General features: G+C 28.3%; 1 protein-coding gene across 4 annotated transcripts in view; it reads right to left on the bottom strand.

Annotated features, from left to right (window-relative positions):
• The window catches only part of LOC111678548 (tubulin monoglutamylase TTLL4), a 64923-nt gene that overhangs the window by 14585 nt on the left and 23666 nt on the right, over window positions 1–26672 (bottom strand). For 3 of the 4 annotated variants that reach the window (XM_023439935.2, XM_046948741.1, XM_023439936.2), the window contains 8 exons: window positions 25895–26598; window positions 21063–21410; window positions 20656–21000; window positions 20412–20598; window positions 20046–20341; window positions 18216–18655; window positions 17804–17971; window positions 17291–17569 (listed from right to left, as the gene is read on the bottom strand). In XM_023439935.2, the coding sequence (XP_023295703.2) occupies window positions 17291–17569; window positions 17804–17971; window positions 18216–18655; window positions 20046–20341; window positions 20412–20598; window positions 20656–21000; window positions 21063–21410; window positions 25895–26598 (2767 nt within the window). Of the gene's footprint in view, window positions 1–8699; window positions 8810–17290; window positions 17570–17803; window positions 17972–18215; window positions 18656–20045; window positions 20342–20411; window positions 20599–20655; window positions 21001–21062; window positions 21411–25894; window positions 26599–26672 lie in introns of those variants that run through there. The other variant, XM_046948735.1, reaches the window with a different exon arrangement.

Raw genomic sequence — 26672 nt, forward strand, 5'->3', positions numbered from 1 at the left:
TCTAATTTTAATTTTAAAACACACACACACATATGTACATATGTATTTCGTATAAACAAATTTGATAAATCTGATGGATCCTGATCTCCTTCAAATATGTATATGTTTTAACAGTTTTAATTTCAAATTAATTCAATAGAAATAAAAAAATATTTATGGAAAATCAAGACTGAGTAACAAATCAACCTCTCATTATCTGTGGTCCGTCAGTTGTTTTCAATTTATATTTGAATGAAAAAATATTTTGTAAGCACACATAAAAAAACGATAAATACATTTTCATATAGGAATAGCTTATATAATATTGCATTATCTATTCCAATACTATATAAAGGAAATAAAATTGCGGTATTTATTTTACTGTTTGGGATCTCAATACCATAAGAAAAAATTTATTTCTATAACTTATATCATATGACGAGTTTGAGACGGATCCAATAGATTTCTTCAAATGTGTTATATGTTCTTAAGGCATTTTTGGCACAATATTGTTAATCTCTTGCTGGTTTATCAACAAACAAAATAGGCCTTGTCTATTATTATGACGTTTCCCAAATAAATTTGCAGTCAACTTTGTGAATCAACAATTTACGGAAATTACACAATAGCAAAATTTTATTGAAGGGAAATAAAAACAAGGAAACGAAAAAATGTTTGTTAATATTTTATTATGGATGAACATTAAATACATTAAATTAATGAAAATAAATGGTCCAGCTTACAAACAGCTGTTAACAGACTCATATTTTTATTGGAAAACATCATAAAACTAATTAACATACTACAAACTCTTGAAAACATAAACAATTTGAAAAAGACAAAAAATATTTGTTTTAATAAATCAGGATCTATTAGACCAATCATATATTTTTTCTTTTAAAATTATAATTTATTTCGAACTTTTAATTGAACAACTACTGGCGCCCTGTCCGCGTTACAGGCTTTTAATTAGACATATGGATTCTACTAGGGTGCACTTATAAGGTAAAGTCAATTCAACAGCTGATTTTTTAATGAAAGCTGTATACAACTATCAAAATGTACAATTTCCAGTTGCCAGATGCACAAAAAAATCATTTATTTGCATAGGTATTAATTTAATTTTTAATTCAACTCAACTACAAAATATTAATGATATCCCTAATTTAATGGTACCGAGAGAAGGGAAAGTTAGCTGCTTGTAACGTATGTATATCCTTACAAAAAATATATTAATACGCAAAGCCAAAACGATTGGGAACATTTTCCGGCTCCATTACTTGACCGATTTTCTTAATTTTTTTGTTTAATACAGATTGGCGAGCCTCACTGCAGAATCTATATATGATCAAAATCGGTTCAGTATTTTTTAAATATAAGCATTTGAAGTTTCTACCAATACACAATCACACAAACATGTGCTTGAATTAAAAAATAGAAAACAAAACAACACTGCATTTTTTCATTTTAGAAAAGAGAGAGAGTGTGAAAACAGGTTACTTCTCTGTTGATGTTTTTATACCCTTCACCTTAGTGAGAAGGGTATATATAAGTTTGTCATTCCGTTTGTAATTTCTATAATATAATATTCCGACCCTATAAAGTATATATATTCTGGATCCTTATAGATAGCGGAGTCGATTAAGCCTTGTCCGTCTGTCTGTCTGTCTGTCTGTCCGTCTGTCTGTTAAAGGACTCCAGATATCGGCGAGATCCGAATCTTTAATAATTCTGTTAGACATGCTTTCGAGAAGATCGCTATATTAGAAAAATATGTACACGTGTATGTAGATGTATTTGGTTTTATTCAGCTGTGTATTTTTTGTATGTTTGGATGCTGTTGGCGTCATTGCGACGTTTATTTTGTTTTTCTGTGTTTTTCGGTATGTATGTTTAGATGTCGGTTGGTTTTGATGCCTTGTGTATTTTGTTTTTTATTTCGTTTAGCGTTGCTGTTGTTCATTTTGTTTTGCTTTTGGTGTAATAATAATGTAGTCGGGAAAAAATTTATAAAACTAATATGTTTAAAATACACTATGGTGAAGGGTACAAAAAATTCGGCACATCCGAATATAGCACTCTTACTTGTTTCTATTTGGCAGTGATATTTTTGTTGTTGTTTTTAATACGATTTTTATAATATTTTGAAAATAAGATTTTATTGTTTTTGCTAAATTGTGAATGTAATAATGATGTATTATGATGTGTGATACAAAAGGATGTTGGTGTTTGACCTGGAAAAACATTGGTGGGACAATAATTCTACATAAATGTCAGTTTTTATTTATTTTAAAGATAAATGAATCAGTATATCGCTAATATGCATGTTTAGCACTGTGAGGATTTAAAGGGAAGATTGTTTTGTGTTAGTCTAACCAATTAGGAAAAAGGCGGTTTAAGAAATATTAGTGTAAAGTGAAAACTGTAGTTTGTATGGTTATATGTACATAGGTATGTATGTTTTATAAAGATAGAAAAAAGATGAAACTGGTCAAATACAAATCATGTTTTCTGGGTTAATGGCTGCCCATTTGGTTTAGTATTTACTCTTAAAGCTCTTTGCTTAAAGGCCTATAGTAGTAAAACTTCATAGAATATCTACTATTAAATTCGATTAAAATACATTAAAATTTATTTTTTAAGAAGTCTTTGTCAAGTGTAATATGGGATATTTTATACAATATTAAACTGAAGGATGGACATTTAAAAAACGGACATAATTCTACTTTCGATCGCGATGGAATCCTGTTATAGTTCTTATAGCAATAATTACAAACTTTAATGACATCAGAAGTAATGAATTTGGAATAAATTAAAAAAGATGAATAACCTTTGTTAAAATGATTACTTCTGTAGGCTACAAAGGAATAGTGCTGGAAAGGTTCGAGATTGTTTACGACAAACTGTTCATGAAGGGGCATGTGTGATTGCTGGAGGAATTGTTAAACACAGGTCTTAATTTAAAACTGGTGGGCGTTTAAAAGAACTTGGATAAGAATGAGCAAAAATCAAAGGATGAAGAACTCAAACAGTATTAAAGAAAATAGTTTACTAATTTTATAGTCAGGAATGAAAATATCATATTGTAAGTTTTGAATAGATTTTAATGAACATTAATAAATCGAAAGAAGTAATATTTTGCTTTTAAAAAAAGTTCAAAAAATTTCAAAACTTAGATTTTGTTCTTCTTTCAGGATTATTTTAGTTTAATCCACACATTTTCTTAAAGAATACGTTGATTAAAGTAAGTTATACTCATTGATAATAACAATTGAAAGAAGTTTTTGACAGACATTTTAACTACGAAAATATGGTTTTTGTAGCATATGTATGTAATGTCGAATTTCAGCCGCGGGGCGAACTCTAGTATTAAATATTACGTAAGATATGTATATGTATGTAAGTTTTGTAAATAACATTGATACAATAGTTAAACATTACTCAACAGTTTCTCAAAATTGCTTCTAATCTTAATAATTTCAAACAAAAACGTATTTGTTTATACGTTCTCTAAAACTTCCATGGAACTAGTTCCGAAGTTGATAAATTCAAACAAAAATCATTGATTAAAGAACTAATTCCAGAAGCGTTCAAAAGAACGAGTGTCGACTCCATAACGCTTCCTCACAACCAGTTTCTAAAGTGACAATTTCAAATAAACATCATTGGTCTCAACGCCAAACTAGAACGAGTTCAGACTAAAACCATGTGTTCTAGAACTAATTGTAGAACTAATACAATTTTTCCTGGGGTTAAATGTTTATGTATGAATATCATAAACAGTTTTCATGGATTTTCGTTATTTACGGTATATATTCAAAAGGCCACTCTAGCAACATTTACACTTTTTGCTAGTATACAACTTTTTGTTATTTTTGTAGAATTGATTTTACCTTATATCATCATGGATTTACACTTAATATGGATTAATTTTAAAATTAAAACTTTGACGCCATCGGTCGAATAAATGTACATACAATTAAAATTAAAAAGTAAAATGTTTGGTTGTTTTCCATTCCATTTCCATCCAATTTGAGATTTTCAAAAAATGTTAATTCTGCCCCTCAATTTGATATAAATAAGTATGAAAAATTATTATATGATTGAACCAATAATCTCCGAGTTATGGCAAACACATTTCGATCTTGTGAATATTTCGATGTGTCAATGTTTTTATGTGCAAATATCTCTGGAAATTTTTTGTATGCGTTTTTATTAAATCCTATTATTTAAATAAACACACATTTTCAAATTTATTAGTTACCTTTCACCTGACCAAACTTTCGAAAATATACCAAATTTCGATAAATAATTACAGAACAAAAATTTTCGTTTTATCGTTCACCTTAATAGTCGAAATGATACATTAGTTTTAAAAATTACATAATTTTTTATTGCATAAATAAGAAAAAAAGTACTTAAATAACAAGAAGAAGAAATAGATTTTCATTTGAAGTAATTCTAATTTTGGTGAAAAATTCAATGAATTTTACATTAGCTTGTTGTTGTCTACTTTTTTCTTTAAAGAAATACTTCGCATTTTTAAATGTGATTAATAACCTTATTATAGTTTACAAATCAGCCCTTCTTTAGTTGAAATTTTGCTATTTGGTATTATCGATAAAAACCTATAATTTTAAGTTGATTATAGGTTTATTAAAATTGTATTAAATTTCATTAATTTAATTTAATGCTTTAGTCGACACAATTTCAACTGATTGTGGATCACTGTTGGAGTCTGTTAATATTTCCTAATTTTTAACTTTTTACAGAGATATTGACAAGACAAGACCTCAGTTTTTTATTTGTTATTTATAATATAAATGATTAAAAATAATAATATTATTTAAATAGTAATAACTAGCAAGAGCATGGATATTTTCTCTCGTTGCAAACTATTAAAAGTTCTAATTTGTACTAGTAATAATAATTATCCAATTATCCAAATGTACTTAATTCTAATTTAAAAAACAACATTTGTAAACATATAGACGGATTAAAAAGTAAAACTTTTTGTTGTTTTAAATGTTTTTACTAGTAAAGCGTTCATTTACTTATTACTAATTTTAAGAGTACAGACTGACAGACCTAATATAAAACCAAACAAAACATTGTGCAAACGTTACATAAGAAAAACCAAAAATCCATATGTATATGTACATTTTAAGTGAAGCGAAAACACTCATCACTTTTCTGCTTACTTTTCTTTCCCTCGCTTTCCAAGGAACCGTGTTTGTTCTAATCTATTTTTATATACAATTTTAATGTTACTGACGGACTGACTGATTCATCATCCCACAATCTAAACTTTTTAAGCTCCCACCAAATAGATCCACTAAGACGGAAATTCGAATGTAAAAACGGCTAAATTCGGTAACCTCATATCTCCCTAAGTAGATAAGAAACACAAGCAGTTTAAAGCTTATGGTCGTTCGCTTAAAAAATCAGCGGACAGGTGTCTGGTACTTTTTGCTAGTTAAATTATATTTTTCTGAGGCGAAATTACTCAAAAACAATTTTCAATGAATACATTTCACACTAAAATCATTTATCAAATTTCGATCGTAATAATATTTTCGATTTTTGTGGTCAGATGGGTTTTTACAATTCGGTTAGTATCACATTTCAATTCCTAACGATTATTAAAATTTATTTAATTTTTTAATATTTAAAGATAGTACAATTAATTTGGAGGTACAATTATTTCTTACTGTCTATGAAAAAAATGGTACATTGTTAAATACATTTTATGTTATTCATTTCCAATTTAGTCGTTTAATTTGTTAAGCGACTATTAGTTAATTAATAGTACAACGTACAGTATACCCTTTTGTGGTAATCAAAAACATACGATTTTTATACCCTACTCCACTTTAGTGGGGGTTGGATCTGTGCTGATGTTTGTAATTCACTATAATATTGGTCATATAGCCACCTTAAAGTGTGCTCAGAATACTTTTCTGAGTATATTTAGCTATGGCCGTCCGTCTATGTTACAGGGTAACAAACTACAGGTCGCAATTTAAAAGATAATTTAATGAAATTTGGTATATAATCTTCTATTGTCCCAGGTACAAAGCATATTGAAAAAGGTTAAGATCAGTCCATTATTTCACTTTGTAAACCAGGGCTTGTAAACCTAGTCATTAAACTAATACTGTTTAATATACTCGTATCTCAACAAAAAGCGGCACAACTAGATTTATACTATACTTGAAGAACTTATTGCATTCGGGCCTACAAAGACCCTCTGCAATAAATTACATTAATGTCCACAATTCGCTTAAAAAGACTAGTGGTGCCACAGTGAAATTCAGCATAAATACCGTAAATTCATCCCCCAAATTTTATAAGGATCGGCTCATATAAGGCATATTTGCTTAAATATATGGAGGCGATGTACAAATCAACTCAAATCCTTTATTATGAAAACTAAATAATTATTTTTTACTTATTATTTTTAGATACCCGATAGTATCTATGTCTATTTATTGCCCTTTTTATTTTTGATATTTCAGCTTGTGAGTTAGTATTAGGGTATTCAATTATTCGGGTTTTTGTCTTATTCGGTTTATTCGACAAATAATTATTTGAGGTTTTACGTTAGCCGGTTACTAATCGAATAATTAAAAATTATTCGATTATTCGAATAAAAGGAAACTAGATGTTATTATTGCTTTTAATAATAATTTTCTTCATATACACCCTGTAACAATTTTGAAAAAAGCATTCACATATGGAAAAGTTGATAAGCATGTGAAAATAAATTCCTCTTATAAAATTGCGTATTCCGATTTTTATGTCCTTATAAAAGGATTTTAAAGTTAAAAGGACTACAAACGAATATTTAAAATATTTATATGCATTTTATAATACTAATATTGGTATCAAATGAAAACGGGGAATCTGTACATTCTATATATATTATTCTATCTATATTATTTAACTTTGGCACGGTTTATAAACAAAAATATTATTTTCACTTCTTTCACTTCAATTCTTTGTTCACTTTTTTATCAAATACTAGAAATCCTGTTTATGTGAAATGCTTTTCTATGTAAAGACATTACTGTTTTTAAGATATTCAACGAGTTCTAGAATTCATACGTTCCATTGAACACTAGTTCAACTATAACTGTTGCTGAAAACTTATAAGAAATACTTAAGAACACAACAATGTTCCCAAAAAACTGGTTGTATAAATAAAAGCGATATAATTATTTCCATGATTTCTTTTCAAAAATCATCAAATAAATTTTCTTCATTATAGAAAATTTATTAAGAAATTAAGAAAAGAAGAAAATTTATTATAAAAATATTAAATTTGTAGAAAATACATAGTAATTTTACTACTAAATAGTGAGTTTTTCTTAATCGGTTAATTGATAGAAATTTTTCGGATTATTCTTTATTTTAAATTTGACAATTTTCATTTATTCGAACGATTAATCGTTAAAAATAAATCGATTAACCGAACGACGATTAATCGTTTGAATACTATAGTTAGTAGAGTCATCTAAAGTCAAAAAATTACTCATTGGATTATGTAATTCGATTTAAAAAGAGGCCGAATTTTTTTTTTAATTTTATGATCCTGCTTATTTTTTTATCAAAAACTATTAAAAATCTCTTATTTAATATTTTATAATGTATGAATGGTTTTTCTTGTCACAAAAATATGGAAAATTTCGTTGTAATAATCTTAAATCTTCGTAAAAAAATGTCATTAATTTATGGGGAAAAGATATAATTGAGCATGTAAGAAAAACATTAATTACAATCTCTATGTTTGTAGTTTTGGAAAAAATTACTAAAATCTGTTATTTGTTGATCAAAATGTATAGCCAGGTATAGCTGTTCATATGATACCGTACACCAGTGAGTACGTTAAAAATGTGAATTGAAATAATTATCCAATTCGCAATCGGTGTTGTACGCTTGTATCGTAGTATGTCGTAACTTTTTTTTAATTGATTTGTTTTTCTTTCAAAAAAATTTATTTTTACGACATGGATCATGAGTTGGACAAATAAAACATTTAATTAGTTGTTTACCTTGATTCCGGAATATTTTTACGTTTTATTCAAAAAAAGAGATTTTCTACAAGAGGACTTATTTGGGAGTAAGGCTAAATATGGGCCTCTCTTTATAAATATTGGTATAGAAACTTAGGCCCATTAAATGTATTTATGCAGAATTTAATCGTGTTATAGTTTATAAGTGTATTTTGACCTTTTAATCATATTCTGAAGGCGGTTTGTCAAATAAGACCCGATCTTTAGAAAAATCAGGTCTTAGACCAAAAGAAAAGTATGTAAAAATTTCTTTAAATTACCTTGAAAATTGTGATAGCGAGCCGATTAGTATATATGTATTACTTTTGGGTGTTACAAACATTAGCACAAATATATATAGTGGTTTAGGTATAACAATCCGACAGCTAATGAGCACCAAGAAATTAAACGTTGACTCACAGACAAGTTCTGTATAACTCCAAAACACATGAAAGAATGTTACTCTCTCTTAAAACTTAAAACTTAAATAATACATTTTTGATCACTGAACTGCGAAAAAAGTACACTGTGCGATGTAAAGTTAAAGAAATTTGTTATTACTAGGATGCAAATGTATAATTTAATTTAGCATACGATTAGTTCATTCACTCTATTTACTTTGTGTATTGATTATTAAATATATTTATTTATTTACGTGGGTGTATATTTAATGACAAAATAACTAATTACGCACAACGTTACGGAAGCGATTGTCAGAAATACGATTGCAGTTATTATGATTTTAATATCCATCTCAGAAATTTTGCCAAAAAATCCTGTAAAAGTATTACATATAAACAAGTATGAATTAAATCATCAATTAGAAAAAGAATTCATTTTTAATTGAAAACATTTACAGGAAAGAGGAAATAGAAAAAAGAACATGGGAAAAAAGCTAATGAAATGTAATTATACACACACGAGTACAAGGAACGAATATGTAGTAATCATGAACTTGTACAATTCAATTTATTTGTTTTTTATACTATTATGCATCGAATAATAAATAAATACAAAAAATTATATGAATATATCATAAATGTAAATATGTATGTATGATTATAGGTATGTATATAATACATACGTTTGTCTGCATTTATATAATCTTTCTTTAAAATACATTAAAAAACTGTTCAAATAGTTTTTAGAGTCATACAGCTATGGATAAACTATAGAAATCACCAATTATTTTTTTTATTTTAATGTATGCCATAACTAATGAATTACAATTTGAAATTAACACGTTCTCACGGCAGATTCGTAATGCGACAGTTAACCTCCATTTCATTATTTTTTCATTGAAATATTTGTGTTAAAAAATAATACAAAAATGCATTACTTTAAAAATATAAAATAAATATTTACTGCTTATTTGTATTTTGTTGTAAATGTACATCTTTAATTTTTATTTTCTTCAATAAAATTGAGAAATGTTACATATTTGTTCGTAATTCATTGTCTTTCCTTGTACGAACAAGGAACATAAAAAATAAGTCGAACCTTAAATTTATTTTAAGGACCAGACAATCGTACAGAAGATAAGAGTTACTAGAGTCCACAAGCAATCTGGTGCTCTGCTGTTACTATTATTTTTTTTACCGATAACGCAACGCCGCGGAACTGTTTTATGACCGGTAAAGTTATCTTGGTTCAAGCATTCGCCAAAGTATTACCAATTTATTGCCAAGATGTATAGTACATTAAAAAGATGTAAAGTACATTGAGGACAAATACATTTTAATTTGACGTTTCTTTTTGTATGAACATTTTGCAGAAAGCTTGGTTTTGTGCAAGAATTGTAAAATTTTGTATTTACCTGAGAATCAGCAGTTCGGTTCGTAATTGAAGACTAAATTACGAATTATTGCATTCGTGAGAACGTGACATTAGAAATATTAATATGTATGTAGATTTTCAACAAACCTAACGGAAAAATATGCATATGTTTACAAAACAACAATATAAGTTCATATTTATGTGCTGTTAATCTGGAATGGAAACTAACTTACATAATTATTGGTCATTAATTAATAAATTGTAAAGTAGGACAATTTAATTCATCATTTGGAATCGATTTGGTATAAATTTCCATGATGAAACATCTCCAAAGTTGATAAATATGTAGGTTTTTATTTCTCTCTTTTCTCTTTTTATTTTCTCTATCTTTGGATCTTCACACTTTGCCGTTTATGTCTACATTACTAGTAAACAAGAATTTGAGACTTCAATTATATTTTTTCTAAAACAAATCTGGACATATCGATGCGAGACGATAGTTAAAAAAATGCCAAATTGAAGGAAAGTATTTTTAATTATTTAAATTATTAATTATTTTATCTATTAAAATTCGTGAATTAAAAATGTTAAGTTAAAATTGGGTCACATTGTTAATTTTTAAATTCTGTATGATTTAGATTTCTCTAATTCTTAACACGATACATAATTCTAAATTCTTATTTTGAAATTAAAAAGAAAGAATATGCGGCTAGTGTTATACGAGTTACATTAGCTTTATTTAATGTGAATATTTTATAACTAATAATAATATTTTGTATAAACATACATATGTATATAATATGTACATTTTGATATATGTACATATTGATCGTAAGGTTTGTAAAAATTCTCATACATGATGTTTCTCTTGATTATTCCATATTGTATTAGTCTCAAATGTATAAGAGTAAAATCAATAAATTAAAGAGATTTGATTTAAATAAAAAATGATTATGATATCTAATTGTATGTTTCTAGTATTAAAACTATTTTATTTTGAAGCCGATTTTTTGCAAAAATAAGAGGAGTCGTTCCTAGTCTAATAGAGTTCTATATTAAATAATGTAAAATAATTTATATGGAATTATAGCATTTTTATACATCATTTTTAATAGTTTTGATTTTAAGCAAATATGACGTGACTTTTTTAAAAAAATTTATGACTAATGTTATTAAGCTATTATAATAACAAAAATTAATTGGTTTAACCTTTAATACAATATGATAAATAACACAATATTAAAAATATAACACTGTTTATTGGTTTGTGTAATTAGTTAGAATTTTCTTCTGGGAGAGACACCCACCTGATACTGATTTACTTTCACTTGGTATGAAATAAATATTGTCATCGCCTTCGAAATACTATGTAGGGTAACCAATAAAATAAAGAATTTGTTTCAATAAGCAGAATTCGTTATCAAAAGCCTACACTAGATACATATATTTCTTGATAAATGGTAAATTATATGAAATTACTATAATGAAATGATTTATGACCAAGGGGTATATTATTCATTAAAAATTTATATTTTTAAATTATATCGATAGTTTAAGTTAAAATTGATTTAACTACCTTTTTGAAATAATATTTATAACAACGTTAGAATTCTTTAAAGCTTCCTTTTTATTGCAACAATGTTGCAAAATTCTAACGAGTAAACCCCTTAAATATTGTTTGTCACCAAATTTATGCTTGTTTCGTTTGACATTAAAAAGGGGTAATATTTTGCTTTAAATTAAAAAAGATCTTCTTCTAATAAATTTGAAAGACACTTTTGTTTTATTTTTATACAACATCTTGGAAATCTTATTGGAGCTGAACATGAATTATCTTAAGTGTTGGTAATACATATACAGTTTTCACTTTTTCCTATAGTAATATGTATGTGAAAGTTACATTTATTTATTCAAGTAATTGGCCAACAATTTACGAAATATAAACTTAAAAATAATTTTTTCTATTGAAATTATTAGCGAGATGTACATACATACAAACTATTATGTCTTTTGACTTCGCTTATCGCACACGGTGAACAAAGTGCAAACATTTTTCAGCTATCTAAATTATCTCTTTCTGCTAAATTCCTACTAACTTCCTTGGACTATATTTGATATGCATATTTACCCCTATATTCATAAATGCCCAATAAAGTTATTGATTATTTATTGTAGGTATTTTATATGGAAAATGTGCTTAAAATAATATAATATATTTAATTTAAATGTCAAAAAATAAATTAAAAGAGTGAAAATATTTTTAGGTTTGATTTTTATTATTACAATGCGCATTGGTTCAGACGACCACTTATTAGCCAAAATTTTTAGGGTATTCTAGATCTATTTTGTTATAAATTAAAGTATATTTCAATAGTTAGGAAATTTATTTATTCTAACCTAATTTAATGATGGTCCGTGCCGGAATTGAAGTAAACAGTCTGTTAAAACTGATTGCACCATATGTCCACCCAATTCAGATGCAACGCTTGTTTGGGCTGATGTCACCTAAGGAAGTGTTCTGTTCTAAACCATCATCGGGAATGGACGGACACTTTTGTCGCCCCATGCTGCCAACAACAGCGAAGAAATTTAATGCCATCGTCGTTAACATCGTCATCATTAACTTCTACCTCTCTAAACTCGAACACCTCCACAAGATGCGGACGACTGTACCACTATGGCGACGGGCCAAAACGTTGATGAACTATGTGACCGAGTGAATGGTTATCACGGAGAAATACGCACTTTCTTCACTGGGCGTAACCTGAAACTATCACTAATCCAATTTCTTGGATTGGACGTAAATATAGAACACCCGGATTACAAATTTTATAGTTCAAGCAATTACAACAACAAAAGGGGATTCGTTCCCACGACAATTGGATCTTCGCTCCGGAACGACCCGAGTCATACTCGGCCAAAGATTACCAACCCAGCAACAGCTCTATCAACCGAAAATGTTTTCCCCAGGAAAGAACTATCGGCCACAGTCGAACTGTTACAACAACAAGCTGATTTTTTAATGGACTACTAAAATTGAAGCACCACTTGAAGACTTTTTTTAACAAAATTTTAAAATTATTAAAATATAATTTTCAAAAATTTTACATAAAATGGATGAATAACTGTTAAGGTCCAGTTGCATTCAGATTTCTATATAAGTACATACATTAAACTTTCATTTGGAATTATTGCATTGTTTGCATTTACAGCATTTTTGTTTTTTATACCCTTCACCTTCGTGAGAAGAGTATATACAGTGACTCAATTAAGTAATTTGCCTATGTAAAATTTTATAAATTTAAAAAAAACTTTATCTGAACAATTATTTACAGCAAAATAAAACTATTTGTTTGTTGTATTTTTTAAAGAATATCTTATATTTTAATTTTCTACCATAAAATGTAAAATCGTGATATTATTTAACGAAATTTTTGATAAAATGAGAACGTATTGTTAATTTTTTAGGTCAATAAAGTATTTTGCTTTTTAGGGTTTTTTTGTTATTTTTTTTTTCAATATTGCTGCATTATTTTATAAAATTTAATAATTTTATTACACCTTTATATTAGAATAACATTTTTAGATATTTTAGTAGTGGAATGACATTTCTTGGACATTTCTTAACTGATTTATTATCCTATATACCTATAAGAATTTATCAATATTTGACTTAATACGAAAACTATCGTTTCTTTGATTAAATTTCGAAAATAATAAGTAATCTTAAATTGGATACATGATATATTAGATAATCAATTGATTTGGACCTAGAAAAATGTTTAAACCCCATTATACTGGGGAGTACTGTGTAAATTTTATTTAGAATTGTAGAATATTGATTCTTATTCAATAAATCTAACACTAGGTACCATCCTAGCCACTCTGAGCATAGGGACATCACCATATACCACTATAAAACTATTACATGATAAAATCCTGATTTTCAACCTTATTTTTTTAATTGCTTTATTTTATGAATAAGATACAGTAGGCGTATTAGGATCTGGATAGTTATTCTTGATTTGGGTTCTAAATATTTATAAGTGTATGTATTAGGTGAAAAATATTGCTTTTTTTGACGTTACGGTATGATAACCACCTATATTTTAAAATATCTAAATTAGGTATTTTTCCTGTACTACACGACAGTTTACTTTACATTGGTTCCATCCTAAGGTCTGTTTAGAAGTCTAAATTAAAACATAGTGTTCCTCCTAGTTCGTATATGGATTTTGGAGAAGATAAATCAGAAGTCCAATGGTTTTCCATGGTAGTTAAAAATTTTGAAGCACCACTCAGTGCGTTTTTTCTAATAATTCTTTGGATCATTTCATCAATTACTCTATTTAATATTTTTAATGTTATTGATTAAGCATCTCATAATTATATTTCATTGATTTACACTTGTTCTAGAAATCTAAACAAATTTTTTATATCGAAATTGCCTCATTATTATCCTTTAAACATTTTTAAGGCAAATAACATCACATTTTTACACAATGAGGATATGATTTTTGCAAATCGCAATTGAAAAATACTTAACACTCGTCCTTTTAACAATAAAACAATAAATTCCAAAAAGGAATTAAAACATAATTTGAAAAAAACCAACGAAATTAACCGAAATTCTCAATATGCAAAATACTTTATTGACATGCAAATTCTGATGAAGAATAATAAAATGCAACAACAAATGCACCAAAATTTGTATTTTAATATTTTTTTCTTGGTTTTCCCATTTTACACAATCTCCATTTTTTAATTGGAAAACATAAATTTACTTTTTACATGTTTTTTACCATTTCATTTATGAAAAAAAATCTAAATTCTCTTAAAAAAGGTAGGCAAAAACTTAGTTGATTCACCGTATAAGTTTGTCATTCCATTTGTAATATTCCTTATAGATAGCGGAGTCGATTAAGCCATGTCCGTCTGTCTGTCTGTTGAAATCAGTTTTTAGAGGACCCCAAATATCGGCGAGATCCGAATCTTCAATAATTCTGTTACACATGCTTTCGAGAAGATCGCTATATAAAATCAGCAAAATCGGTCGGTAAATAACGGAGATATCAGCAAAAATCCGAGACACCTATGAAAATTTCATCAAAAAATGTCATATTTTTTTCATGCTTTGTTAAATAAGCAACAACAAGACTGTATATTAGAAAAAGATGTACAAGTGTGTGTAGCTGTGTATATCGTTTTGTATGTTTGGATGCTGTTGGCGTCATTGAGTTGTGTATTTTGTTTTTGTGAATTCTGTTCGTATATTTGGATGTAGGTTGTAGGTGGTTTTGATACTAGTAAAAGATGTGTGTCATAATGTCGATAGACGTTATGACACACTAAATTGAGCCATAATGTCCATTAGCAATGGGACATAAAGTCCATGGATTTCAAAGAGTCTATTTATCAAAAAAAGGTTAAATTTAGCGAAGCCGGTGTTCGAAATACCCCAGAGTTTGAAACCCCCGAGCCCGGCTTTCCAGAACACTTTTAATAGGAGTCCAAAATGTAACATACACCAAATTTAGGAGCAATTCTTTTCGGGATAAAAGTGTGCCTTCTTAAATTTTAAACAAATTTCCAATACATTTCTGTTTTAAAAGTGTCACAATGTCCATGGACATTATGTCGCTTTATAGTGTGTCATAAGTTCTATGGACATTATGTCACTGGACATTATGACACGCCATCCTCGTTCCCATGACAATTGGATCTTCGCTCCGGAACGACCCGAGTCATACTCGGCCAAAGATTGTCAACTCAGCGACAGCTGTATCAACCGAAAGTTTTTTCCTCAAAGAAAGAACTATCGGCCACAGTCGAGCTGTTACAACAACAACAACACGCCATCCTAGTAAAATACAAGTCTGGTACTTGTTCCTGCGGCTAATTCCATAAAATACTATAATAGTCATAATTTACCAACTAACATTAAATTTTTATTCTACAATAATGTCAAATGTTGGAATATTTGCATTATATTTAAAGAAAACACCCTTTTATATCAAAAATGGATTATCCCAAAAAGATTTAGGAGGTTACACCAAACATTCATGTTTTAAATATATCCAGCTTTTTACGTTAATTATTATAGTCATTTCTTTTAACTTTCATTTCCAATACAATTTTTTAATTTATTCTTCCGTTTAACTCGAAAAAATAATTTCAAAAAATCTGTATTTTTGCATTATTTTTATTTTTAGTAGCTTGTTATTAAAGAGTATCTTTATGTTGATAAAAATCAAAAACATTTTTTGTAGATCCGAAGTATGACCTATAAGACAGCATTAGAAAATTGATTAATATGAGACATCAAAATAAATCGTTTTGACCAAATAAAGAGCCATTTTGAACCAAAGTGCATTGTTGAAACTCAACATACATTCATAGTTATTCCTGAATTTTTAATAAAGAATTTTTGTCTGTATATATCATAAGTCACATAAATAATATCATAATTATATATGTTAAAAATATTATTGCAACACACAAAGATATATAAATAACTATAATTATATATTTAAAATACATATAAAATTACTGACAACCTACATAAAACACGATTACATTTAAAAAAATTAATAGTAATTTTTTTCTATACATTAAATTAATTTATTTTTAATATTCATATTGTATGTATTAGTCGTAAAAGCAACATGTTATGGCTATGGCCGATAGTACAATTAAGACATGCTATAGAGTTTTCTAAAGTACGTACATAAATGTACAAAATTATTACCGAATAGGATAATTATTTTATCCTTGTTTTCTGTTTCTACAGACTTGATATACTTATTTAATTACATGTTTAACAACCACAAAAAATTGAAACGATTTGAAAATACGAGTTCATAATCTACAAGTAAAAATTACTTATTTATCTTAATTTAAATTTAGAAATAGTATTAATATCGCCGTTTACTAGAAATCATATATAAATTAAAAAATTTCTGTTTAATATTTAATATTTTAAATACATTTTTACATTTGCGATAAGTATTTGTGTTTGTGGTTATTTGGAAAATTCAATCGTACAATATTATAACGCAAATGTGTTAATACATTCATAAATCCACTGTCATCGGCTTTTATAAACTCTATCTAAGGCGGAAGAAATAACTTACGATAATATAAGGCACGACAGCGCCAAAATAAAGACAGAATAGCACGCCAACATCCCTCAAAAATGAATAAATATACATACATAGAATTGAATATACATATTTTTCAATTAGATAGCAAGTATAAATGCAGATGTTGTTGTGTATGTAAAATTAAAATAATAACTAAGTATTTCTTAAACATATGTATGAAACAATGTTAATAAGTGAGTGAATATATACATACATAAGTATATAACCTCAATTGTGAATGTATAGTTATTTGGGTATATTTAGTTAAGTGTTTTCCTGATGTTTATATACTTATATTAATAAAATAATCTAATAAGTAAACGCTGTTTATATATTTACCTTTTTAGTTGGTATTTGAGGCACTTGAAGATGATATTGATCTTCACAGTATTGGCGTAATAGATGAATACCTTCAGTTCGATTATTGGCATAACGTGATTCCCATGCATCTAGCAAACGATTGTAGTACCGAGGTGCTTCAGTATATTTTAAATATTTGTAAGTGTCAATGGTAGGGAAAATGCGTTCCAATGGAGAACAGCGTGCCAACTCGTCTTCCGCAATTACGAGGCATCGTACATCATCCGGCGTTAAATGTTCCAAAATACCATTAACGTACTTTTGAAAAATAAAATAGAATTTGTTTTTATTATAAATATGATTTTTAAAAAAAGTAGTTTTGAAATTGTTATATGTCAATTTGGGATTAAATAGTTTTAAAGAAGTCGTTTTTTAATTCCATTTGAGATTTTAAACTTGTATTAAAAACAAATGGATTTATAATATCTTCATAAGTTTTTCTCGATTGGTAATTGCATAAAATGATAAAATTAATTTATTTATGATAAATACCTCATCACGATCCTCCATACTTTTACGTGTGAAAGTATTATGCTTAATTTTTTCAGCTCGCGATAAATAATTAATATACATCCGTTTATCGTAACAAATAGGTCCTGGTGGCAATGACATTTCCATAGCAATTTCTCTTTGTCGCTCGATAGGAATTTTAGGTGGTATCTAAAAATATATTTTTAAGCTTTGAACTATTTAACTCATACATACATACATACATACATACATACATACATACATACATACATACATACATACATACATACATACATACATACATACATAAATACATACATACATACATACATACATACATACATACATACATACATAAATACATACATACATACATATGTATATAATACGATACATACTCGCATATTTACGCACATATGAAATAAATTCTTACATTATATAGAGCAGTATTTAAAACACTTTGGACAAGTGGTGCCTTTACATGTGAATCTAGCGGTAGCTCAGAATGCAATGACGGTGAAATATTGACTTCTAATAGCCAAGGAACTAAATCTGCATCTAAGAGAACATCAAAACCAAATAATTCAAAGCAACTGTACTTTGACTCGACATTTGCTCTTATCATATTATTAATTGAATTTTCGCCAGCTAAAATTGTACGCAGAACTAAACTTTTTAAAGCTGACCATAACAGATCCGTACGAACACCACGGCTTCCCAAATATGTCCACAACGATTTTATCGTCCACTTGTGGCCATGGCAGGCGTTGACATCTTCATTCTTAGAATAGTTAGATGAGAATTTGTTTATGCTATAATTGGTTAAATGCATACAACGGTCGTTTAATGTATCTGATTTGTCACTGTATTTAACTGCAATAAAATTAAAACAAATATGTTATTAATGGTATATACGTCATTGATACTACTATATGTATAACAATCTCTCTAGTGAAACACAAGCCAACTAGCAACCTAATTTCCAATATATTATTGAGCTTATTTAGCACTTTTTATTAAATCATGTTGATATATTTTCATGATTGGGTTAGTTCTTATTTAGTTTAAACCATTTCAAATACTGCACATTCGTAACATGTCATAAAAGATATACATACATACTAAAGACACATGGCAATAATTTGTTAAAAAAAATGTCTTTTACAAAAATTTTATGCCCTGTTATGTTATCATGAAGTACATGAACTGATGTAAGCTAATTTGCATTAAAAAATACTATGTATGTTAATTCGTGCATAATTCTAGTCGCATGTGGTGACATATGTCACATCTTATATCCCGTTCATATGATGAAATTATTAACCTATCAACAAGGTTCGTACTCAAAATTTCAGCTATCCAGAAAAATCTACATATATTTTTTTAAAGTAGAAAAATATTTTTTTCTATTTATTGACATTTCATTTTTGTTGTTGTTGAATTTTAATTTACAAACAGATTTTTAATTTTTGATATTAAAAATTCAAACAAATTTAAAATTGTAATTTTTTTATAAAACTCTGTGTGTTCCCAGCAGTTCGACAAAGAGTCAATGCATACGAAAAAGACAGTAATTTCCACTAATAGTTAACCACCTGGATGATAGTATTCGTCACGAATTTACCCTTTTTAATCGAGAATCGAAAGACAGTCGTCACTTTAGTGTCCCCTTTATAAGCGAGAGCGGAGGCAATCGTCTCTTTACTGTCTCTTTGTAGGGTGTAGAGTGACGATTGACTTCCTCGTAGGACAAGACCATGTTAAAAATGTCGGTCACCTGGGTAGTCAGGTGGCTAGGGGCCACCACAAGTGGTAGGGGAAGTGGTCAGTTTGGGACTGTACCGTCGAACTGCACAATCAGAATGCACAAACACATATAAATTTTTGTTACAACACATATTTAGAGTTAGGTACTTTTTCACTTAGGGTAAGGTACTGCTGTCAAAGAGTCGGACTACTTGTTATACTTTGTTCTTTACTTAATTAACTATAGTTGAGAGAATTTAACTACGAAATAAACAAAAATTGGAACGGTATGTTATATTTTTTCAATTTGACATTTTTATTTTAACAATTGGAAAATATGTTTATTTTTTGAAAATATTTCAATATTTTATTTGCCGTACAACATTTGGCTATACAACATTACTAGGAGATTAAGGATCTTGTGATGAATTATTAATAAAACTAAAAATAGTTCCAGGATTTCCTTATACATATGTACCAACAAACAATGAATCATTTAAATAAATTAATTACATACCTGATGCAAATCGGGCTAAGCCATTATGATACATGTAAACTCGCAATGGGTTAATAGATGTTACTAAAACATACAAACGTAAATCAAATTTACTTCCATTTATTAGCAACGGGCGTTCAATGTATTTCTGCACTATGAGAGGTTTTCGTTTAGGTATTTGTGCCCATCTATCGACTACCCGAATTCCTGTACCCCTTGCACTCGCAGGTGGTTTTATTATCCATTTAACATTTTTTTGAGCATATTTTGGCCAGCTTTTTCGTAACTGTTTTAAATCATTTGGTATAATGTAGGTTCTGTTATGCGATACAAATGTGTTTCAATAGTTTAAATTTTATATTACTATTACGTGTGCGCATTACTTACTTGGGCATAAATCCAAAGTCCTTCTTTCCATGCTTCGCCATTAATTTGACTAAATTTTTCCAACAAGAATCCTTTCGTCCTATTTTGAAAGATCCTGGCAAGTGATTGATTTTTTGGTATGGCCGGATTGTTTTAAAACACGGCGATTTCATATGCTTTCCCCAGACACCCATCCAGTCATTTGTTTCTAAAAAGGATTGCAATATACATAAATATGTAACCACAATTACAAAATAGTAATTACTTTTTAATAAACGCATCCCACTATTCGCTAAAATCGAGCGTACTACACGCGGCATAACATTTGTGACTCTCCATTTAAGTATTCTATAGAGATCACTGGGAACCTCGGGACCCTTTTTGGTGTTCGAAGAAAACGCTAAATACGGTGGTACGTTCGGAAACAAACTGGGTACTAAAAGAGCATCAGGGTTATCTAAACTTTCAGATTCAGAATTTATTGAAGATTCTACCGATGGCGAAGTAGACACGACATCCAATGAATGCGTTAATTTATAAGCGTACGACCTATAGCCCTCTTCAGAATCTGAAGAAATGTCTGAGTCACTACTGGTACCAAAATCTGAAACTAAAGAAGGATCAGAAACCTAATCATACATTGCATAACGAATTTTTTTATATTTCATGTACCATTATCAAAATCATCATCATCGTCTACATCACTGTTGTCATCGTCGTTATTTCCATTAAGGTGATCATCATTTTTATTCCCATCACTTTGCTTGCTGCTATCACAGTTTTTTTTATGACTTACAGAATTAAGTACTTGAATAAAATCAGCATCATTTTTGTTTTCGCACGATGTTGCACCTGTTGCAGTTTTGTTATAGTCCTTTGTCTCATTGTGAATTTTAAATTTAGATCGTTGTAATCGAGTATTAGATGTTGATAAACGAGATAGACGTGGACTTTGAATATTGTAAATTAAGACTCGGCGATTTTTTGGTGGAGGTGAACATTTTTTTGCTGAAGTATTACCTAAAATATATGTATGTACATTAGAGTGCTCCAAAAACTAAGTTGCGAATTTTGCCCGTCCCGTCCTCTAGAACAATTCTTTGGGTGGTAAAACTATGTCATGCAAAAAATTAGGCTGAGAGGATATCGCTAACAGGGTTTTTTTTCAGTTTATAACACAAATTTCTACATTTTATTTATGTAAAATAGATAAGGATATTAAACGGTAAAAAACTAAATCAATATTTCTTACGGATTAGCCGTACCTGCGATTTGAATTCAGCGGATTTCGGGAAAATCACATTTTGGAATAAGTATTATTTATCTACTGTTCTACATCTTAAATAAAGTATTTTCCAAGTATTATATATAGTCCAGATAATTCCTTTACTAAAAGGTGCAAAATGTATTACTACATGGCCAAATTTGAGCAAAAACTGAAAGGAATCGAAATTTTCCTCTTTTTAATGCAATTGGAAAATTCAGAGCCGTTGTGGCACCTGTTAACGTTATTCTATCATCATAATTTTTTGTGTGGCATAGATTTACAACCAAAAAAAAAAAAACAATTATATAGACTACTTTTTATGTTGAAATTTCAAGGATTATCATTAATCCGCCCACTTTTAAATAAAATACAAAAATTCGTCTATATTTGAAGCTTTTACAGTTAGAATCTTAAAAATTTGCACGAGTAACTTTAACATCCATGTAAACATAAATTGTAAATGAAACCTTGGAACATGTGACTTTCAATGGGGGCTTGGCACCTCCCATATGAAATAAATACAAAATTTCGTTTATCTGGGAAACTAATAAAATAAGATTTTCATATTTTGCAAGAAAAAGTTTATTATACATCTCAACATTTTGAAGGAAAAAGGCGGACTTTTATCTAGGTGCTATGAGTCCCCATATGAATTAAATAGAAAAATTCACTTATGTGAGAAACTATTAAAGCTAGAATCTTCAAATTAATGAAGAACTTTGACATTCAATAGGGCTTGCCACATTCTGTATGAATTAAATACAAAATTTCGTATACAAATCTGGGAAACTATTGGGAGAATGAAGCTCCGATTTTAATGAAACCTTCCACACATATATAATATGTTCTATTCGCGATTTGAAAATTGAAAAATAAGTTAAAGTTTCATAAAAGTAGATACACATAATTGCCCATAACTCTGAAACTATTTAAAGTGTAACAAAATGTTTGGTTTCATAATAAAGCCAAAGATATTGTCTTTAAAATCTTGTAAATTGAATATTTTACTTCCAAAATGTAGTCAACTGTCATAGTGTATATTTCAATGTCAAATGGGTCAGACAGCCCCGTGTTAAAAATTATAACAATTCATGGTGTGAGGAATAAGGTTCTAGTTCCTCCGTTCTAGTGAAATTTTTACGATAGAGATTTGTGTAGTTCAGGAGTTATTTTTAAAAATTTTCATCGATTACATTCAAATATTTATTAACGTTCGGATTAATTGGCTAATTGCAACAAATTGAATATCTGAAAACTATTACAGTTAGAATCTTCAAAATTATTAAGTAGGTATTTATTTAAATTACTTTTAGGATATCAAAGCCACATTTGTATAAATTATACATCTTAAACATGCTATCATTCATTGTATTACACGATAGACAGAGACTCTGCGCATCGCCACCACAGATTAAAAATGCATTTATATGAAAATACTTAATACAAAGTATTATTTTAAAATTAATTGTAGTTTGAAATGTATTGAGCTTTTAAAAATTTGTTTAAAACTTTTTTTTACAAAAAACCCAATTATTTTTTAGTTTTCTTTTGAATTTTTATTTGTAATTTGTAATTTTCTTCGTAGCCCATTTAAAATTAAAAATAAACCAAATAATAGCTTTCATAATACATGAATTGTACAATACATTTGGACAATGAAACTCTGATATTAATAAGAAGTATTGTAATGACTACTATTCAACTTTATGTTATAATTTTCCTTTTTATCATACTTCAGTTGGATTGAATATTTTGAAATAAAACGTCAGTTATTAAATAAATGAAACTATTTTTAATTGTTGTGTACAATCAATAAAAAATAAAAGCAATTGCCATATTAGAACAAGAACTAATTCTGCCAATATTAAAAAAGCGAAGAAATTAATTTTTTAGCACAATGGAAGACATTAGCGCTGTTTTGTGAGCCTAATTGGATTTTGTCTTAATTTTAACTTTAGCTAACTCTTAAAATCACCCAGGATGCACTAAGTAAGGTGAAATCATCAAGGCAGCTGATTTTTATTTGTTTATTGTAAAAGTGCTTGGGTTTTGTCAAAAATAATTTATTTATTTTTATTCTAACATAAAAATTAAATTTGTGTTTTCAAACGAAAAAAATTAAATTTAAAATTATGAATTAAAATGTTCATAAAAAGTTTTCAAATAAGAAAATTCAAATGAAGAAGCTTTAAAACATTGTCCTGCTGCAGATACAAGCTAAATGTAACGACGGTTTTGTAGGTAATATTGTGAAATACACAAGAACTATTTCTTTCCAATATTTATTATTTTTCAATTTTAGAAATTTCATTTTGACAAAACCCAACTCTAGACAACAAAAAATTATTGTGTTTGTTGTGTTTGTTGCCGAAATGCTCCCACCTTACTTTTTACATCATGAAATCACCTATTCGTCTCAGCCAGTTAAACTAAAGTTTAAGAGTATGGAAATCTCCTTTTTGCGCTGTTTAGCTCACGCATAAAGTTCTAAATTAGTAGATATTTGGTCGTAATAATACCCTGCCGATGACATTGATATTTTAGTAAACGGCGTTGATCCGCACATCTTATTGATTTTAATAACTCCTCCTATTTGAGGATGACGTAGGGTACGGCCATTCTCTAAATATTACTTTTCAACAATAGTAGTATTCAGCGTGCATTAGCAAGGACCTAAAATAACTGTTATCAAATTTATAGAAATCGAAAAAATTGCCGTCTTATAAGAAATATCATTAAAAGTTACACCAGATCTGTTATAGGCAACATAAAAAAATAAACGTTGGTTGTAACTGTTATTATTCAATTTATATTATTCTGAAATTTTTATATATTTTTATGACGGAAAATAAAACTCTTTTTTTAAAGTTTCATTTGAATTTTTATTTTTAGGTTGAAAAATAACTTTTTCAGATGGATTTTTATTTTAACAGTCACAAAATAACTGTTATAAATTAACTTTTTTGATGTAACTTCCCAGGAAAAATGTTAGAACTTGTTCATGGAATCAATTAAAAAAATTTAAAAAAAATTAAAAATTTATAAACTTTTTTTTTCGAAATAGAAAACGCGTTCAAATGTTCATTTTTGCATTCCACTGAACTACAAGATATTAAAGAGCTCACTCATTCAATGAAACCGAAAGAAGGGAAAATTAGCTGCTTGTAACTAGAGATAAAATTTATTTTGATTTCGATACACATTAAAAACGAAATTGTGATCACATTGGGTCATAATATGATAATGTATAACAATATTATGATAAATACAAAAATATCGTGATACAATATTTTGACGGTATTTAATCATTATATGATATTTTAAAATTGTTACAATAACGATAATATGTTTATACTACAATCATTATTTTAACCGCAGCCATGTTTTTCTCTGCGTGCTCTTACAGAGAATTATATCATTGTCAAAGAATCGTTAAAAAAGATATATGCATTTCACAAAAATAGTTTGTTATTAGAAATTTATCACTCTCTGGGATTCGAAATTAGTTGATAATTGGCCCAATTGCTAATAAAGACCTTTTTCAAAAAATCTTTCGGATGTTCATATTTTGGTTTTAAATGTTATAAATTTATTACTTTTGAATCATAAATGCGTTTTTCATTTAAGAAAAAAGTTCGGGTTCGGCTGAACTTTCAAACTTACCGAAGTTTGAGTTCGGTACCGAACGAAATTTTGAGTTCGGTCAGACTCTACTTCTTAGTCAAATGGCTGACCAGTTTAGCACTTTTTCGGTTTTTTGGTACATTGGTACTTGTGGTAATTTATATCTCCTCAAGGTACTTTTGACTAAGTCCTAGCGAGTTTTTAATAGAAAACCATATTTAAGTGGATTGTAAATATATTTCCTAAAAGTCTGCTTCAATTTTACTAACATATAATAATAATAATAATAATTTCTGTCAGCATGTACTTGAGTAACTGAAACACTTTTTCAGTTAAATATAACTTAAAATTTTTAGTTAAATTTGATACTTTGGTTAAAAGAAAAAGTAACAGGTTATTTACAACTGAACTTGGTGAAAATGGGGGTTAGACTATTTTTTTAACAATTTTCAAATTTTGGCGATGATGCGCGGTGTCTTACACTAAAAATAGTTTAATAATATTTTAAATACTTATACTTGACGTTAAAATGTATCATAATTTCACTATAAAAAGTTGATCCGAGCAAAAAATGTTTTTTTACTCGTTATATAAATTAGATGTCTAAAATTACCCTTTGATTTTGTTGGAGTCACAGGTAATTTGACGTGTCTATGAGTGGTCTCATCTTTTACATTTATAGATTGTTGGTTCTGCTGTCTTTTTGCTGATTCGTATACATTTGAAGCATTTTCATTTTCTACAACGTTATCCATTTCTTCAATTGAAATTTGACTATTATAACCAAAATTTGCTCCATTCTCTCCAGAGTTGGTTCGTAATTTACGTTTATTTTTTAGCTGTTCTAAAAACAAGGTTGTTTTAGAATCCTCTTTACAAAAACTATTAGAATTATATTCATGAACATCAAACGGTTTTAGGTCTAAATAATCCCCTCCAGCATTTTTAACCTGCGCCACATCATTGGACTCAAAATGCCAATTTCCATTCTCAAACGCATCAATTTCATTGTTATTGTTCGCAGTTTTTTCTCTAAGAACATAATTATAATTCGCACGGGGCGTATTCTCACAATCATTATTGTTCGGCACCAAATTGTTGGCTTCGACAGATATTAAGTCATATTTGGCTATTAATTGACTTTCGGCAGAATGTACATTCTTCTTTGAAAATGGCATTCTTGATGTGATAGGCAATTTCCTGCCACGCCCCACACTACTCACTAATTTAGAACTAGGACTATTTTGATTATAGAAATAAGAGTAGTAGTGCTGGTAGTGTTGTTCACCCGCAAATTTAGGGAAGGATTTATCCGAACTACAAAAAATAAAAAAAATGCTTAATTAAATTTATTTAATTGAATCGTCCAAACAATTTGAATACATCGAAAA

The sequence above is a fragment of the Lucilia cuprina genome, chromosome 2 (assembly GCF_022045245.1).
Source record: "Lucilia cuprina isolate Lc7/37 chromosome 2, ASM2204524v1, whole genome shotgun sequence".
NCBI classification, from domain to species: domain Eukaryota; kingdom Metazoa; phylum Arthropoda; class Insecta; order Diptera; family Calliphoridae; genus Lucilia; species Lucilia cuprina.